This window comes from Rousettus aegyptiacus, unplaced genomic scaffold (genome assembly GCF_014176215.1).
Source record: "Rousettus aegyptiacus isolate mRouAeg1 unplaced genomic scaffold, mRouAeg1.p scaffold_m13_p_3, whole genome shotgun sequence".
In the NCBI taxonomy this organism is placed as follows: domain Eukaryota; kingdom Metazoa; phylum Chordata; class Mammalia; order Chiroptera; family Pteropodidae; genus Rousettus; species Rousettus aegyptiacus.
Window position 1 is genome coordinate 72,638,413 of NW_023416306.1, and position 14,085 is coordinate 72,652,497.

At 37.2% G+C, this 14,085-nt stretch overlaps 1 protein-coding gene across 1 annotated transcript; it reads right to left on the reverse strand.

Moving 5' to 3' along the window:
* Positions 1 to 447: 447 nt before the first annotated feature.
* On the reverse strand, positions 448 to 9,999 carry LOC118615030 (protein FAM240B-like). The gene is made up of 2 exons (XM_036239000.1): positions 9,857 to 9,999; positions 448 to 541 (listed from the first exon to the last, which is right to left on the reverse strand). Exons 1-2 carry the CDS (start codon positions 9,997 to 9,999, stop codon positions 448 to 450), a joined length of 237 nt encoding a protein of 78 aa, XP_036094893.1.
* Between the last annotated feature and the right edge of the window lie 4,086 nt (positions 10,000 to 14,085).

Sequence of the window (14,085 nt, forward strand, 5' to 3'; positions counted from 1 at the left end):
CATTCCTGTCTTCACACAAAGGGGGACAGGAAGAAAATATCATACAACTCTGTTTTTCCAAAATGACTTTTCCTATCAAGGTCATCACCATTGGCAAGCTTTGATAAAACATTCAGACTTTAAAATAAGAAAAAAACGTGGAAATAGATTATACTACATGGATCTTTGAAACTGAGAGAGTGTTAATTCAAGAGCCTTTTATATTAAATAACTTGAGCTTCATATCCCATTGGCGGTCATCCTGTCCTCTGTGTAGGGAGGATTGAGTTGGATGATAACTCCTATTAGCACGATGGAGGTTTTACATGTAAATCCCCTCACAGACAGAAGAGAAAATAGTGTCCTGAGTAGTAAGTGAACATAACGTGGGTGTTAGGTTTTTTTTTCCTAGAAAAGTGCCCTTGGTGGCTTGTTGTCTTTGAAGTGGATGAGGCAGGTGGGAGGCTCTCAGCCCACTTTATTTATCTGTTTTTCCTTCTCCTCAGGATTGTCCAGCATCCTCAGCCTTTCCTCCAGTCTCTGTTTCCATTCTTCTCTGAGCCTGAGAAGAAGAAATAACACACATGGTTTAGTACCTTAGCCTCCACATTTGCCAGTCCAGTGAAGTTTTCTTTTCCTCTAAAGCATATTTTAAGGAGAAAAACAATTTTTATAAATTATTGAAGAGAAAAGTGAATAGACAATGAGCGCTTTATGCATATGTAGTTTTTACCCTCAAAACTTATTTCTTTCTAAATTGATATTTGGACTCAATGTAATCTCAATCAAAATCTCTGCAGGACTTTTCTGTCAGTACGGACAAGCTGATTCTAAATTTTACATGGAAAGGCAAAGAAATAGATTAGCTAAAACAATTGTGAAAAAGAAAGTTAAAGAACTCACACTGTGTGACTTTGAGACTTAATATATAGGTTCCACTATCAATACAGTGTGGCATTAGTGAAGAAACAGGCAAATAGATCAATGGAATAGAATAGATTAAAAAATAAATATACATGGTCATTTGATTGTGACAAGAAGCAAAGGCAACTCAATGGAGGAGAACATATTTGTTGTTTTTTGCAATAATGGAGTTAAGACATCATACATTCATATTCAAAAAATGGACTTTGATCCACACCCCACTTCATAGATATAGTTTAAAATGTAAGACTAAAGCTTCCTGGAAAAAATCATGTCTTTATTCTTTCCTTTGAGCTAAGAAAAAAAATTCTTATATATAACACAAAAGGCATAATTTATAAAATAAGTGAAAATTTGGGACATAAATTTGCTCTGTGAAAGACACTGTAGGGAGAATAAAAGAAAAAATCACAGAGAGAAAATATTTGTAAATCACATATCTGTTAAGAGATTTGTTTCCAGAATATATAAAGTTTCGAACTCAATGAAAAGAAAATAAACAATTCAATATAAAACAGGTGAAAAATTGGAACAGACATTTTACCAAAGAAATTGTATGGATGGCAAAAAAAGCTCATAAAAGATGCTCAATGTAATTAGGAAAATGCAAATCAAATCACAATGAGGTACCACTCACCTCATAGAATGACCAATACAAATAAAAATTCAAAACCAAACACCAAAAAAAAAAAACAGACAAGCAAACAAAAAGAAAAACATACAATTAAAAAACAACTCTCACAATGAAAGCCAAAATGAATATTTGCAAGGATGCTGAGTAACTGCAACTTTCTCATATTGCTGTGGACATGCAAAATTGTATAGTCAGTTTGGGAAACAGTTTGGCAGTTTCTTATACAGTTAACTACACACTTACCCTATGACCCAGAAATCTCAGTCTCAAGAGAAACGCCAATTTATGTTCATACAGAAACCTGTATGTGAACGTCTATAACAGTTTTATTTACAGTCATCAAAACCTGGAAATAATCTAAATGTCCTTTATCTTGGGGATAAATAACCAAATTATCACATGTCCATACATCAAAATAGTACTCAACAATGAGAAAAAGTGGGCGATTGATACACCCAACAGAAATTAATCCCAAATACATTCTGCTAAGTGAAAAAAGCCAGACTGAAAAGACCACATGCTGTATAATTCATTTATGGAAAAAGCCCAGCTGGAGGGATGGAGAATAGTTTAGTGGTTGCCAGGGATTGGAAGTTGGTAAAAGAGTTAACCATTAAGAGCAGAACGAGGGCATTTTTCAGAGTAATACAACTGTTCCATATCTTGATTACATCATTATGAGCATTTATTGAAACTCACAGAACTATACACAAAAAAAAATGCATGATGCTTATAAATCAATGAAGAAGAAAATCCTTAGTCAGTGGGCAGAGGATGTAAATAGGCTGTTCCAAAAGAAATCCAACTGTTTCATATATACATAAAAATATCTTAAATTTGTAATTAATTAAAGTTTTAAAAAGTGAAATGCTATTTTCATCTGTCAGGTTAACAATGATTAAGAGTGACAACACAAGTGGCACTTTCATACTCAGGGTGGGAGTTTAAATTAATACACATTCTTTGTAAGACAAAGAGGCAATAGCTATCAAACTTTAAACAACTCTTATACTTTGATTTAACATCTTTATTTCTATGAACTTATTCCATAATATTGATCCATGTATGCAAAAATGTTTGCACAAATATTCTTATTGCAACATTATTTGTGAAGCCAGAGATAATAAAAACAATCTAAATGTCTTTTAAAGTGACTGGTTAAATAAATTGTTACATCATTACAGTGGAGAACACTAAAGAAGAGCTGACTGTGCTGTCTTCTAAGATTGACTGTTAAAAAAGCAAGGTTCAGGATAGTGAACATAGAATAGTCCCATTTTACATAAAAATACCAAATACATATTTATTTGCTTATTCAAAGGATTATTTGGGAGAACCACAAGAAACTGTCAATGCTAGTTTTTTTGGAGGGCAGGCCTTGGACGCTCAGTGGGAAGGAAATTCACTTCTAAATACACACTCTTTTTTTAATGCTTGGTTTAAAAAATATACATTTGTGTTAATTTCTCAAGAATAAGAATAACCAAAATGAAAAGAATGGATAAATGCTTTTATTAGTTTGCTAGCGCTACCATTACAAAATACCATGCTGTTACAGGAAAATAAGAAAATACAATAAAAATTTTAAAAAATGGATTCAATTTTACTTTTTTACTCTTATATATAACCCTAAAATGAGTCTGATAATATTTAATACCCTTTCCATGTATCAGTCTATTTTCCTCAGAGATTTCCAGAGGTGAATAACTTAGAGGGTATAAATATTTTGAAGGCTCTAGGAACCTATTACCAAATTGGCTCCAGGAAACTTCTTACTTAAAACTCTGCTCAATTATGGGCCCAAGAAAGAATGGAAGGAATCTGAAGTGTCAGCCTGTTGTTTGGTGGTGGTTGTTGCTTAGGCAGATTAGCAACCAAGGATTAAGTTAAAACATTGGGAGAAGAATTAGAGACAAGGGAGAATATTAAGATACTAGTTGTAATCCTCATTCTACCTCAATTTTAAATAAAATTAACTGAAATAAACATATAGCTTGCCTCTTTGAAATGGGAGATAAAATATGGAACTGCTGCTCTCCCATTAGCGGGCAGCTCCTTTACATATAGGTCCTTGCACATTTACTTAAGAAGTGATGATTTATTGAGCCCATGTGACCTTCTATTGATATTCACCTGTGAGTAATTTCTATAGTTATGTATCTTTATTATGGTTATTAAGTATCCATTTTATATATAATTTTTAACCAACCTTTTCAATCTTGAGAATATCCAAACTCACAAGCTTTTCTTGTTAAGCATCTCTGTAAGTTTCTGTAACTAAACTTGCTTCCAAAAGCACATGACTCTGTTACTGGAATCTTTTAAATTTCACTAACAAGGGTTACTGCCTGCATGTTTCATTGAACTTGAAGGACTTCTTAATATAACATGGATTCATTCATTAATTAAAGAGTCTTTAACTCTCCCTTGGTTTGGTGGGTATAAAAGTGTGCTGCTCAAAGATCCTGCTGGCCAGTTGCTTTTTCAAAATAAAGTTTTATTGGAATACAGCTCTGTCCATTTGACATGTTGTCTACAGCTGCTTTCACACAGCAACTGTGAATTGAGTTGTTGCAACACAGACTACATGACCCACAAAGTCAAAAATATATACTGTCTGTCCTTTACAGCAAATATTTGCTGACCTCTCATTTGTGTTTAGATAAGTGATAGAAAAAATATTATTACTGCAGATTAAACTTAGAAATCTGCAATGTCTGTAACTATTACATTGTGAATAGCAAAAATAAATTGTGAAAATATTCTTCCAGTAGTGGAAAACTATTACTCTTAATGATATGACCTCTTTGCTAAATTAGATAGTGATAAAGCATTTATTTGTTGTCCAACTTTGTCCAATCATGGTTGAATCACAACCATTGGTTGACAAAAACCACTAGTAGAGTACTTTGAGAATAGTTTTCTATATAAATTTAGATATTTTCTTATTGTTTGTAAATTATGTTACACATCCTTTATAATAAACATATGTATGTATAGATTGTATATGTACACATTTTTTCCCCAGAGAGCCAGTTGTTAAATATTTATTGGCCTACTACAACACCCTCCCCATTTTTTTCTCACTGGTGCTTTCCCCAATAAATATCATACCCACGTAATCTTGCCTTGCCCTCTGCTTATTGGAGGACCAAATTAACACATTTGGAATAATGAATTTATTCTAGGAACAGAATTTAGAAATCTAGGGTTTATAACACATTTATTTATTTATTATAGTGTCTATATTACTATTTATTGCCAGATGATGAAGAATTCAGGATCCCATCTATTCAAGTTCCCTTTAAATCATTTTTATGAATACTTACACTGCTTGCTGCACTTTTCTGGTCAATATCTTTAATTATTGTCTTGTTTTCACTTATCTTTGGGTTCTCAGTAAGCTGGTAAATACAAGTGCATATATGGACGGGTCTTTTATTTTGTAGTAAGAAAGGTCAACATGAGAAAGATAATGCTTAAAATTTGGTATATAGACTCAGATATAGTAGAGGAGCAATGCAACTGGCATTAGTCTTGAAGAGAATATTTTTTCCTTAAGCCTAGAAATATTGATCTCACTTTTCAAATGGAGACCAAATCGTGCTTACTATTTAATGTTATAGATTCATCTGATTTTTGGAAAACTTATAATTAATATCTAGGAAAACCGATTCTCCTTGGTAAGTATGGGTTTGACTAGAAAGTAGGATGGTGTTCATGAGATTTTTGAACTACAATCATAATGTCCTTACTGAGAACCAGTGAAGATCAACTGGACACATAATTAGATTTTTTTTCTATTAAATGCTAGGCACTAAATACATTGTGTCAGTTTGGGTCCTCCACGAAGCAGATTTGGTTGACTCACCCATTAAATAAAGGGTGGAGGGAACTGAAGTGGTAAGGGAGAGTCTTCAAATTTCTATGCTGGTATGATACCTGTGAAAGGAGAGAAGGAAGGAAGGAATGCACAGTTCTGAGAGAGCTGGGACTGGGCTGCTGGGGTGTCCTTAAGCAGAAGCCATCCACCAGAGGAGTCCTATCATGCAAGAATTGCCCAAGATTAGTTACCTCTGCCATGCCCAGTCATTGGCTAGGAGCAGTCGAGGGTAAGTGTGGCCTCAGCTCACGTGCAATGGTGATCCTGAAAGGTGGCAGTTAGAGCTTTCATCAGCTATGCTCCCCATTGCAAGTTACCTTGAAGAAGCTCTGAGTAGAGCACTTCTGTTGCTATTCCAATATGTAAAGAAGAGTAGTAAAATAATAATCCCTATCTTCAAAGAATTTAGTTTATCAAGTTTTTGATATGTCATTTCAGATCTTAGTACACCAATTGTAGTCTCTGCACTGTTTTAATATGAAAGATCAAATGATGATTTTGCTGTTTTTTGAACATGTCTTTATAGTATTTTTTCCTTAGTGAGGAGAGATGGGCCCGATCTTGGTTTCCTTGTGACCTGCAGCTCATTGGTTGGGTATCTGGTCATGGGGCAGATCATGTCAACAATCAGCACAGGCTGGCCACCTTGGTAAACTGATGAGACCAACTCATTTTACCAGCCACTTTCTTTACCCCCTTAGTTTGAACGAAGAATCTAAGTAAACTTTTTCTCCCTGTCATTCTTTGTAGAATAGATATGATTTGATAAAAGTTTGAAATATAATGATTTTTTATGACTAGGAGCTTATGAGTTGAATATTTTATTGCCTGCAGCAGAAAGCATATGGATTGACACAGTTGGTAAGCAGGATTCTGAACAGAAGGAGGTGAGGAGTGGTCTTAAGTAGAGGCTTGATAAACCCCTCTCCACATGCAAGTCCCCTTGATTTAATGTCTACCTGACACAGTGAGTTATGCTAAATTCTGATGAGTGTTTTGAAAACTGTACTTCTTGCATTGAACATTATTTTTCATATAATCACTGTATGTTTTTCAGTTATAGTTACAGGCTAGTCATTTAGATTAAGTGTCCATACAATTTATCAATTAAACTGAGATACTTTTGAAACAAGGGGAGTGCAAACCATAAGTATAACAGAATGATAGGTGTGTACCTGTCTCAACAAACCAGGTTTGGTCATCATATCTTTGCTACACTTAACTTTTCAAATTCCCTCGATCAGTTATTTGCAAACAGTTTTTCAACTCTCCAGGGGAAAATCTCCACCCATGTTGTGTTGCTTCTTTCTAGTTGGACAAAAGAGAATCAGGGGGTTTCCACTTTGCCTTGTGATCTCACCTCCAGGGCCTCTACCAGACACATCAATTACCAGGGTAAATGGATTCTCTGCAGCTCTGGCCACATTCCTCTCAGTCAGTGAACACGCAGGCATGTGTTAATGAGCATGTCCATGGCAAAACACCTGTTTCCATTCCACCCAGTTTTGGCACAATTCTTTGCTGGTAGGTCCAACAAAGGGAGAGGAATGGAATCCAATACTGACTTTTTCTATCGGCAAGGGGGTTGATAGAAACCTTTGAGGTTTTTAGCTTCTACTGTTCACTTAGAACATTCTTGATTGCACTTTAGATTGAATTTCCCTTGTACAAATGGAGGGTAGACTTAAAAATGGTGTGTTTCAGGAGTGTACAGTTTGGGGAGACATAGCCCATTGGGCTGGAATAGGGATGTTGGGGTGTATGACATTCCTTAGTTTCTAAGTGTACACTGGAAGATCATTCTATTAGGACAGCATTTCAAACTGTTTGCTCAGACCAGCAAGATTAAAACAAATGTCCCAACATTCTAGTTTTGTTTAGTTTTAAAGCATTTTCTTTTTGTGCAACCTGGTTCATCTGGGATAATGTGGGTATGTTTTTTGTTTTGTTTTTGTTTTATAGCAAAAGTAATGACAAAAATCACTAGCTTGTCATTCTATTCTTACCAAATTAAGATTTTTGGATTCTTTATTCACAGTTTATAAGGGTAACAGGACTGGCAAGTGAGTCTCAAAAATAGAGAAGGGGACCACAGTAAGCTGTCCCTACTCCCCTGCTTCTTAAGACCTTCCTCTGCTCCAAGCAATGCAGCAGCTCTGTGCATGTCTTCAAATTTTAATTTGGGAGACATAATGGTAAAATGTTTTGTGATGAGCATATTTTGAAGATTTATTCTTTTAGCTAGAGAAGGAGGAGTAAACTGCCCCAAACTTTGAAGGGGGTCATTTCTCTGGCACATTGGAACCTGGAGAATTAATGTATTCATTTTATGGACTATTTACAAGGTTGCTTTTTCTATAACTCCCTCTGCCCTGCCTTCATCATCCCAATTATGAAGTGGCAGAATATTGTTGTAGAAACTTTGGACCAAAAAAAAAAGGCACACACACACACGCAAACACACACACACATACACACACACACACACACACACACACAAATCTGCCATTCCACCACTCTTAATATCTTAATGTGTTTTCTTCTAATCTTTTCCTTATACACACAAATAGGCTGTGTGTGTGAGTGTGTATGTGTGTGTGTGTGTATTGATAAAAATCAGGTCATATTGCAAATTTTGCTTTTAATATCACACCTCAGGTGTTCTGGAAGAAAGACTCAGTATAAGTTTCTTACTACCATCTGGTTCCCAGTGGACTTGAGGGCAGGAATATGGCAGGGACCATACAACTGACTCTTCACTCTACTGGAATCTCTAGGACTAGATGCTCTAACATAAGACTCTTTTAGCATGTAGAAAAGCCTGATTTTGCTTGCTGGATAAACAGAAATATAGGTGGAATGGTGGCAGAGTTCATTCCTGGGTATGGAGGGAGGCTATTTCCCCTCAAGTGCTTAAGAAAGGTTTTTGTAAGTTAATGCGGGTTTAACACATGAGAATCAACATTACATATGCTTTCAGCTCAGCATGGTCAGAAACATGGAGGCGTGATGTCTTGCTGACCAATAGAACACTGAGCTGCCACTTCACTTGTGAGTGGACATCTTGACAAACTATAGCCTAGCTGGACTATTCCCATTTTAGGGACAGAGAACCCAAATAGTCCCATAAAAAATTGAGCTGATCTATCTGCTCCAAGGTTCTGCATTTGTGAGGGCAGATGCTTGCCCTTTTATTTAAGGCAATGTTGACACCTGTGACACATCTTCTCACATAAGTAAATGTTCTCCTCTGAGCAGATTCCTTTGGCTAGAACAGTCAGTTCACTTGCCAATGAGGAAAAGACCGGATTATCCTTTACCCAAGAATCTTAATATGTATCATCTCAGATGTGGAATCTTTCACATTTACATGTAAATGTTGACCTAACCCTGAAATTTAGTGTAACCTCATATGCCTAGGATTGCAACAGAGGGAGAAAAGAGAAGAGATTTTTTTTTAGTTTGTCAAAATATAAACAATACAACTTCTTTTTGTTTATATATAAAAAAAGCTCATCCTTATCTATAAGTTATTGGTTCTCAATCATTGGTTCTCAATCATGGTGACTTTGCCTTTCAGGGAACATTCATTAATGTCAGGTGATATTTTGGTTGTCACAGTGGGAGAGGGGAGTCCTACCAGTATCTAATATTTTAAGCTCCCTACAACAAAGAATTATCTAGTCCTAAATGTCAATAGTGCAGAGGTTGAGAAACTCTGCTATAGATGGTGGCAAGACTGAAGGAGTAGATAAATTAATCATGTCTTTAATTTTCTATATTTTATGATATTTTGACATCTTAAAAATCTTGCTGGCCACAGATATCTGATTTTTCCATGGCTTGCTCTTTCTTAGAAATAGCAAAAGGCTGCTAGCATCTAAACCAGTCACATGCCTGTGGCCCCAACCACCTCCTTATATAATTCTCACAAATGAAGTCATATTTCCCTTGTTTTATAATCACCCCAGGGCTAGGTACCAGGCAACTAGAGACCACATCTATAGACTAGAGCCCTCTGGAATTATTCAAAGTAGCCAGTCCTGAGCTGTTTACCCCATCCTGCCTTACCTTACCCATGGAAACTCCAGTAAAATCTTTGGCTTAGACTTCCCCTTGCTTCTGTCTTCTGATCAGCAGATGTTTTGTGATAAGCATGTTTTGAGCAACTTCTGACCACTTGACCAAAACCTGGTGGTTCCCCTGTGGACCAGCATGGCATGTGGTGACCCTCCTCTTTGAGATCTGTAAGTATACTTCTTTTTCTAAGCCTCATTCTCCTTTCTTCTTGTGGCTGCAGTGACTTTATCTTACCATGCCCAACATTGACATTTTTATAACAGTGGGTAATGAAAATAATTCAGTCTCCCCATCTTCACAACTGGTCTATTTCTGGGGAAATTTGTACAAATGTAGTACAGAAAAAATCCACATACTTTCTCAAGGCACTCTTTCCCCGACGATTTTCCTCCAGTTCCCTGTAACAAGTCTGTTTGCTAATTTCTTTTTCCCAGAAGCTTTTGAGCTCACGACAAGTTTCACAGCAGAAGACTTCCCGACGGATGTATTGATTATTCATCCCCTAAACAAAAACAAAAACAAAAACAAAAGCATCAATCCCAGCTCTTCAAATAAAGCCACTCTAATTATGGAGTGGTGAAAGGTGAATTTGGACATGTGAAGAAGAAATGGCATAGATGATAGAGATTCTGTTCATCACTCTGGTGAGCCAATCAGAGTTGTGACAGAAACAAGGAGCAAATAATATGGAAAAATTGCCTGAGATCTAGATAAACAAGCCCTACAACTAGGGAGAAATTTAAGAAATCACCCTGCAAGGGCAGAAGGTAGGATGGGGCGAGGATGTGAGGCTGCTCGGTCTCAAGTGGCTGAGTGGGACAGAGGTTGCAGAAGCAGCAGCTGGCAGCTTCAGATACCTCTTAATGGGGCCGTGTCCACGAATGGACTTTAGCGGTGACAGACCTGCTCGCTGTGAGCACAAGTGATGGGTCAGCTGCCCAGGGGACACCAGGGAATTACAAGGGGATACTAAGTTGTTGCAGCGAAGGCCAGAGGCAAGACCCACTCAGTACAGAAGTGCCAGAGGTATCTGTTGTTCCTCTGTTGAGCTCACCTCCCTCCCAGTGTGTGGAATCAGTGCCATCATAGCTGAGACATCGACAAACTGTATAACAGAGGTTGATCTGCCCAGAGGATTCCCTGAAACTCCACCTCCCCCAACTCGGGACCTCACTCAAGCCACATTCAGGTGTATCCTGGACAAGTCAGTGCTCCTAGCTGAGCAACACCTAGACTCACATTGGTGGCAGCTGGCTTTGGTTTCTAGTGTGACCTTTTGAGGCAACTATAAGCACAGTATTTATGGATTCCTGGCTGAATCTTAACCGGTGGCCCCGGAGGGGCACAGGCTTGGGCTAAATTTAGCCTGCAGCTGAACTCCTCTCAGGATCGCACCATTGGACACCTACTACACAAATCCATACTAATAAGACTGAGAGACTTAGGAGCTTTGATTAGTACATAGAAACAGACACAGAAAGGCAGTGAAAATGGGAAGACAAAGAAGCAGAAACTATATGGGAGAACAGAACAGAGATCCAGAAATAATGGAATCAAGCAATCTAACAGATGTAGAGTTCAAAACACTGGTTATAGGATGATGAATAAACTTAGGGGAAGTGTAAATGAACTCAGTGAGAACGTTAACAAAGAGATAAAAAACAACAACAACAACAACAAATGGAAATGGAAATTATAAAAGGCAACCAGTCAGGAATGAATAACACATTATCTGAGATGAGAAGTATATTAAATGGAAGAAATAGAGACAATAAAGAAGAGGATCAAATGACCTATACAGAGGATGGGAAAGCCAAGGACATTCAATCAGAATGGCAAAAAAAAAGAAGCCAAGACTATAATAATAATTTGAGGAGCCTATGGGATACCATTAAAGGCAAAAATATCTATGCCATAGGGTACTAAAAAAAAAAAACCAAGATCTCGAAGATCTATTTGAAGAAATAATGATGGAAAACTTTCCTAACTTGGTGAAGGAAATAGACATACACGCCCAGGAAGCTCAGAGAGTCTCAACAAAGATGAACCCAAAGAGGCCTACACCAAGACATATCATAATGAAAATGTCAAAGGTTAAATGCAAAGAAAGAATCTTTAAAGCAGCAAGAAAAAAGCAGTTAGTTACCTACAAGGGAGCATCCATAAGACTGGCAGCTGATTTCTCAAAAGACACTTTGCAGGACAGAAGGGCCTGGCACAAAATATTCAAAGTGATGAAAACTCAGGATCTACAACCAAGAACACTTTATCCAGCAAAGTTATAATTTAGAGTCGAAGGACAGATAAAGGTCTTCCCAGACAAAAATAAGCTAAAGAAATTTATCACCGCCAAACCAGGGTTACAGGAAATGTTGGAGGGACTTCTTTAAGAAGAGAAAATATGTATCAAAAACAGGAATAAAGAATTATAATACCTACATATCTATCAACAAGTATTTCAAATGGAAAAGAATTAAGTACTCCAACCCATAGGCTCCTCAAATTATTATTATAGTCTTGGCTTCTTTTTTTTTGCCATTCTGATTGAATGTCCTTGGCTTTCCCATCCTCTGTATAGGTCATTTGATCCTCTTCTTTATTGTCTCTATTTCTTCCATTTAATATACTTCTCATCTCAGATAATGTGTTCTTCATTTCTGACTGGTTGCCTTTTATAATTTCCATTTCCATTTTTGTTGTTGTTGTTGTTTTTTATCTCTTTGTTACGGTTCTCACTGAGTTCATTTACACTTCCCCTAAGTTCATTCATCATCCTATAACCAGTGTTTTGAGCTCTGTATCTGTTAGATTGCATGACTCCATTTTTGCCCAGAGTTCTATTCTGTTCTTTCATATGGGACCTTCTTCTTTGTCTTCCCATTTTCACTGCCTTTCTGTGTCTGTTTCTATGTACTAATCAAAGCTCCTAAGTCTCTCAGTCTTATTAGTATGAATTTGTGTAGTAGGTGTCTAGTGACACAGTCCTGAGAGGGATCCAGCTGCAGGCCAAGTTTAGCCCCAGTCTGTTTTCCTCCGGGGCTACCTGTTAAGATTCAGCCAGGAATCCACAGATGCCATGCCAAAAACTTGGCAAACTGCTCAGCATGTGGCACAGTACACCCTGAGCACACAACTTGATGTGGCTTGAGTAGAGCCAGAGTTGAGAGAGGCAAAGTTTCAGGGCACGCTCTGAGCAGAACAATCTGTTATCCAATTTGATGATATCTCAGCCATGGCAGTGTTGAGTCTACACACTGGGAGTCAGGAGGGCTCAACAGAGGAACAAAGAATACCACCAGCACTTCTGCCTAGAACAAAGCCTCACTTTGGCCCCTCGCTCCAACAACTCAGTGTCCCCCTGTACATCTCTGGAGTCCCTTGAGCAGCCTACCTGGTACTGGTGCTCAGAGCTAGCTAGTCCCTCACCGTGAAAGTCTGGTCATAGACACAGCCCCTTGAAAAGGAATATTTATAGCTGCAAGCTGCAGCTGCTATAGTCTCTGACTCACTCAGCCGCTTCAGACCAGGAAGCCTTGTGTCTTCACCCTCTCCTACCTCTTTCTGTTGGATGGCGATTTCTTATTTTTCTCCCTAGTTGTAGAGCTTTTCTTCATCTAGACCCCAGGCAGCCCTGCTTGCTTTTGGCTCCATGTTTCTGTCACAATTTTGGTGTGGTTGCAAGAGAAGATGCACAAAGCCTCTATCATCTACGCCATTTTGCCCAGTCCTCCATCTCAGTATTCCTGATTGCCGATATATGTGTTATTTTCAAGTTCTCTTTTGAATTTGTTGTTGTATCTTACTAGTTTTCTCATTTGTTATTATAAATAAAATTTATTCATTATTATAAATAAAATAAATAACAATTTATTTTTATTATTATTTATAATTAGTTACTATTAAGTTTGATAAAAATTTATGCATATTTATTTTATATTTGTATGAGAGTCATGATTCTAATTTTCTTAAAAAATATATCCTTTAACTGTTACTTTACAGTTTTGTGTGTGTAAAATGGATGGTATATGCAAACAGCAAATAGGCATTCAATAAAAGTTATACTCTTAACTTTCTCACAGAATAACAATAACCTCTGTGGTTTAGTGAGCATATATTGTGGATAGGCATTTTATACACAGTTGTATTTGATCCTCACTATAATTCAGATACGGAAGATTTTACATTCATTGTTCATATGAGGAAACTGAGGGAATTTGCCTATAACTTCATAACTGAACATGAAAGAGTGGGAATTTGAACCTAGGTCTTTACATCTTCAAAGAGGATGTTCTTTCCTCTGTAGATCCTCATCATAAGAAATAACCTTTGTATTTGAAAATGATCACGTCCAGAGCAAACTCATTTGACATCTGGGTTGTGTATCCCATGAAGGTATGCATGTTTAATATGTAAAAAGTTTACTTTTTACCTGAACACTGACATTTTCCAGATCTTAGTGGCTCTGGGTAAGCAGGTACATACAAAGGACTGTAAAACAGATTTCTCTCTGCCTCCTGGTGAGCACCTGCTCAAAAAGCTTCAGCCCTGGCTACAGATTGTAAAGGAACTGGATTTTCACTTCCTC

Coding starts and splice junctions, on each gene's coding strand:
- LOC118615030 (XM_036239000.1), bottom strand. CDS start 9,999: ATGAATAATCAATACATCCGTCGGGAAGTCTTCTGCTGTGAAACTTGT. Junction 542..9,856: donor GGAAAGAGTGCCTTGAGAAA/GTATGTGGATTT, acceptor TCTTCTTCTCAG/GCTCAGAGAAGAATGGAAAC.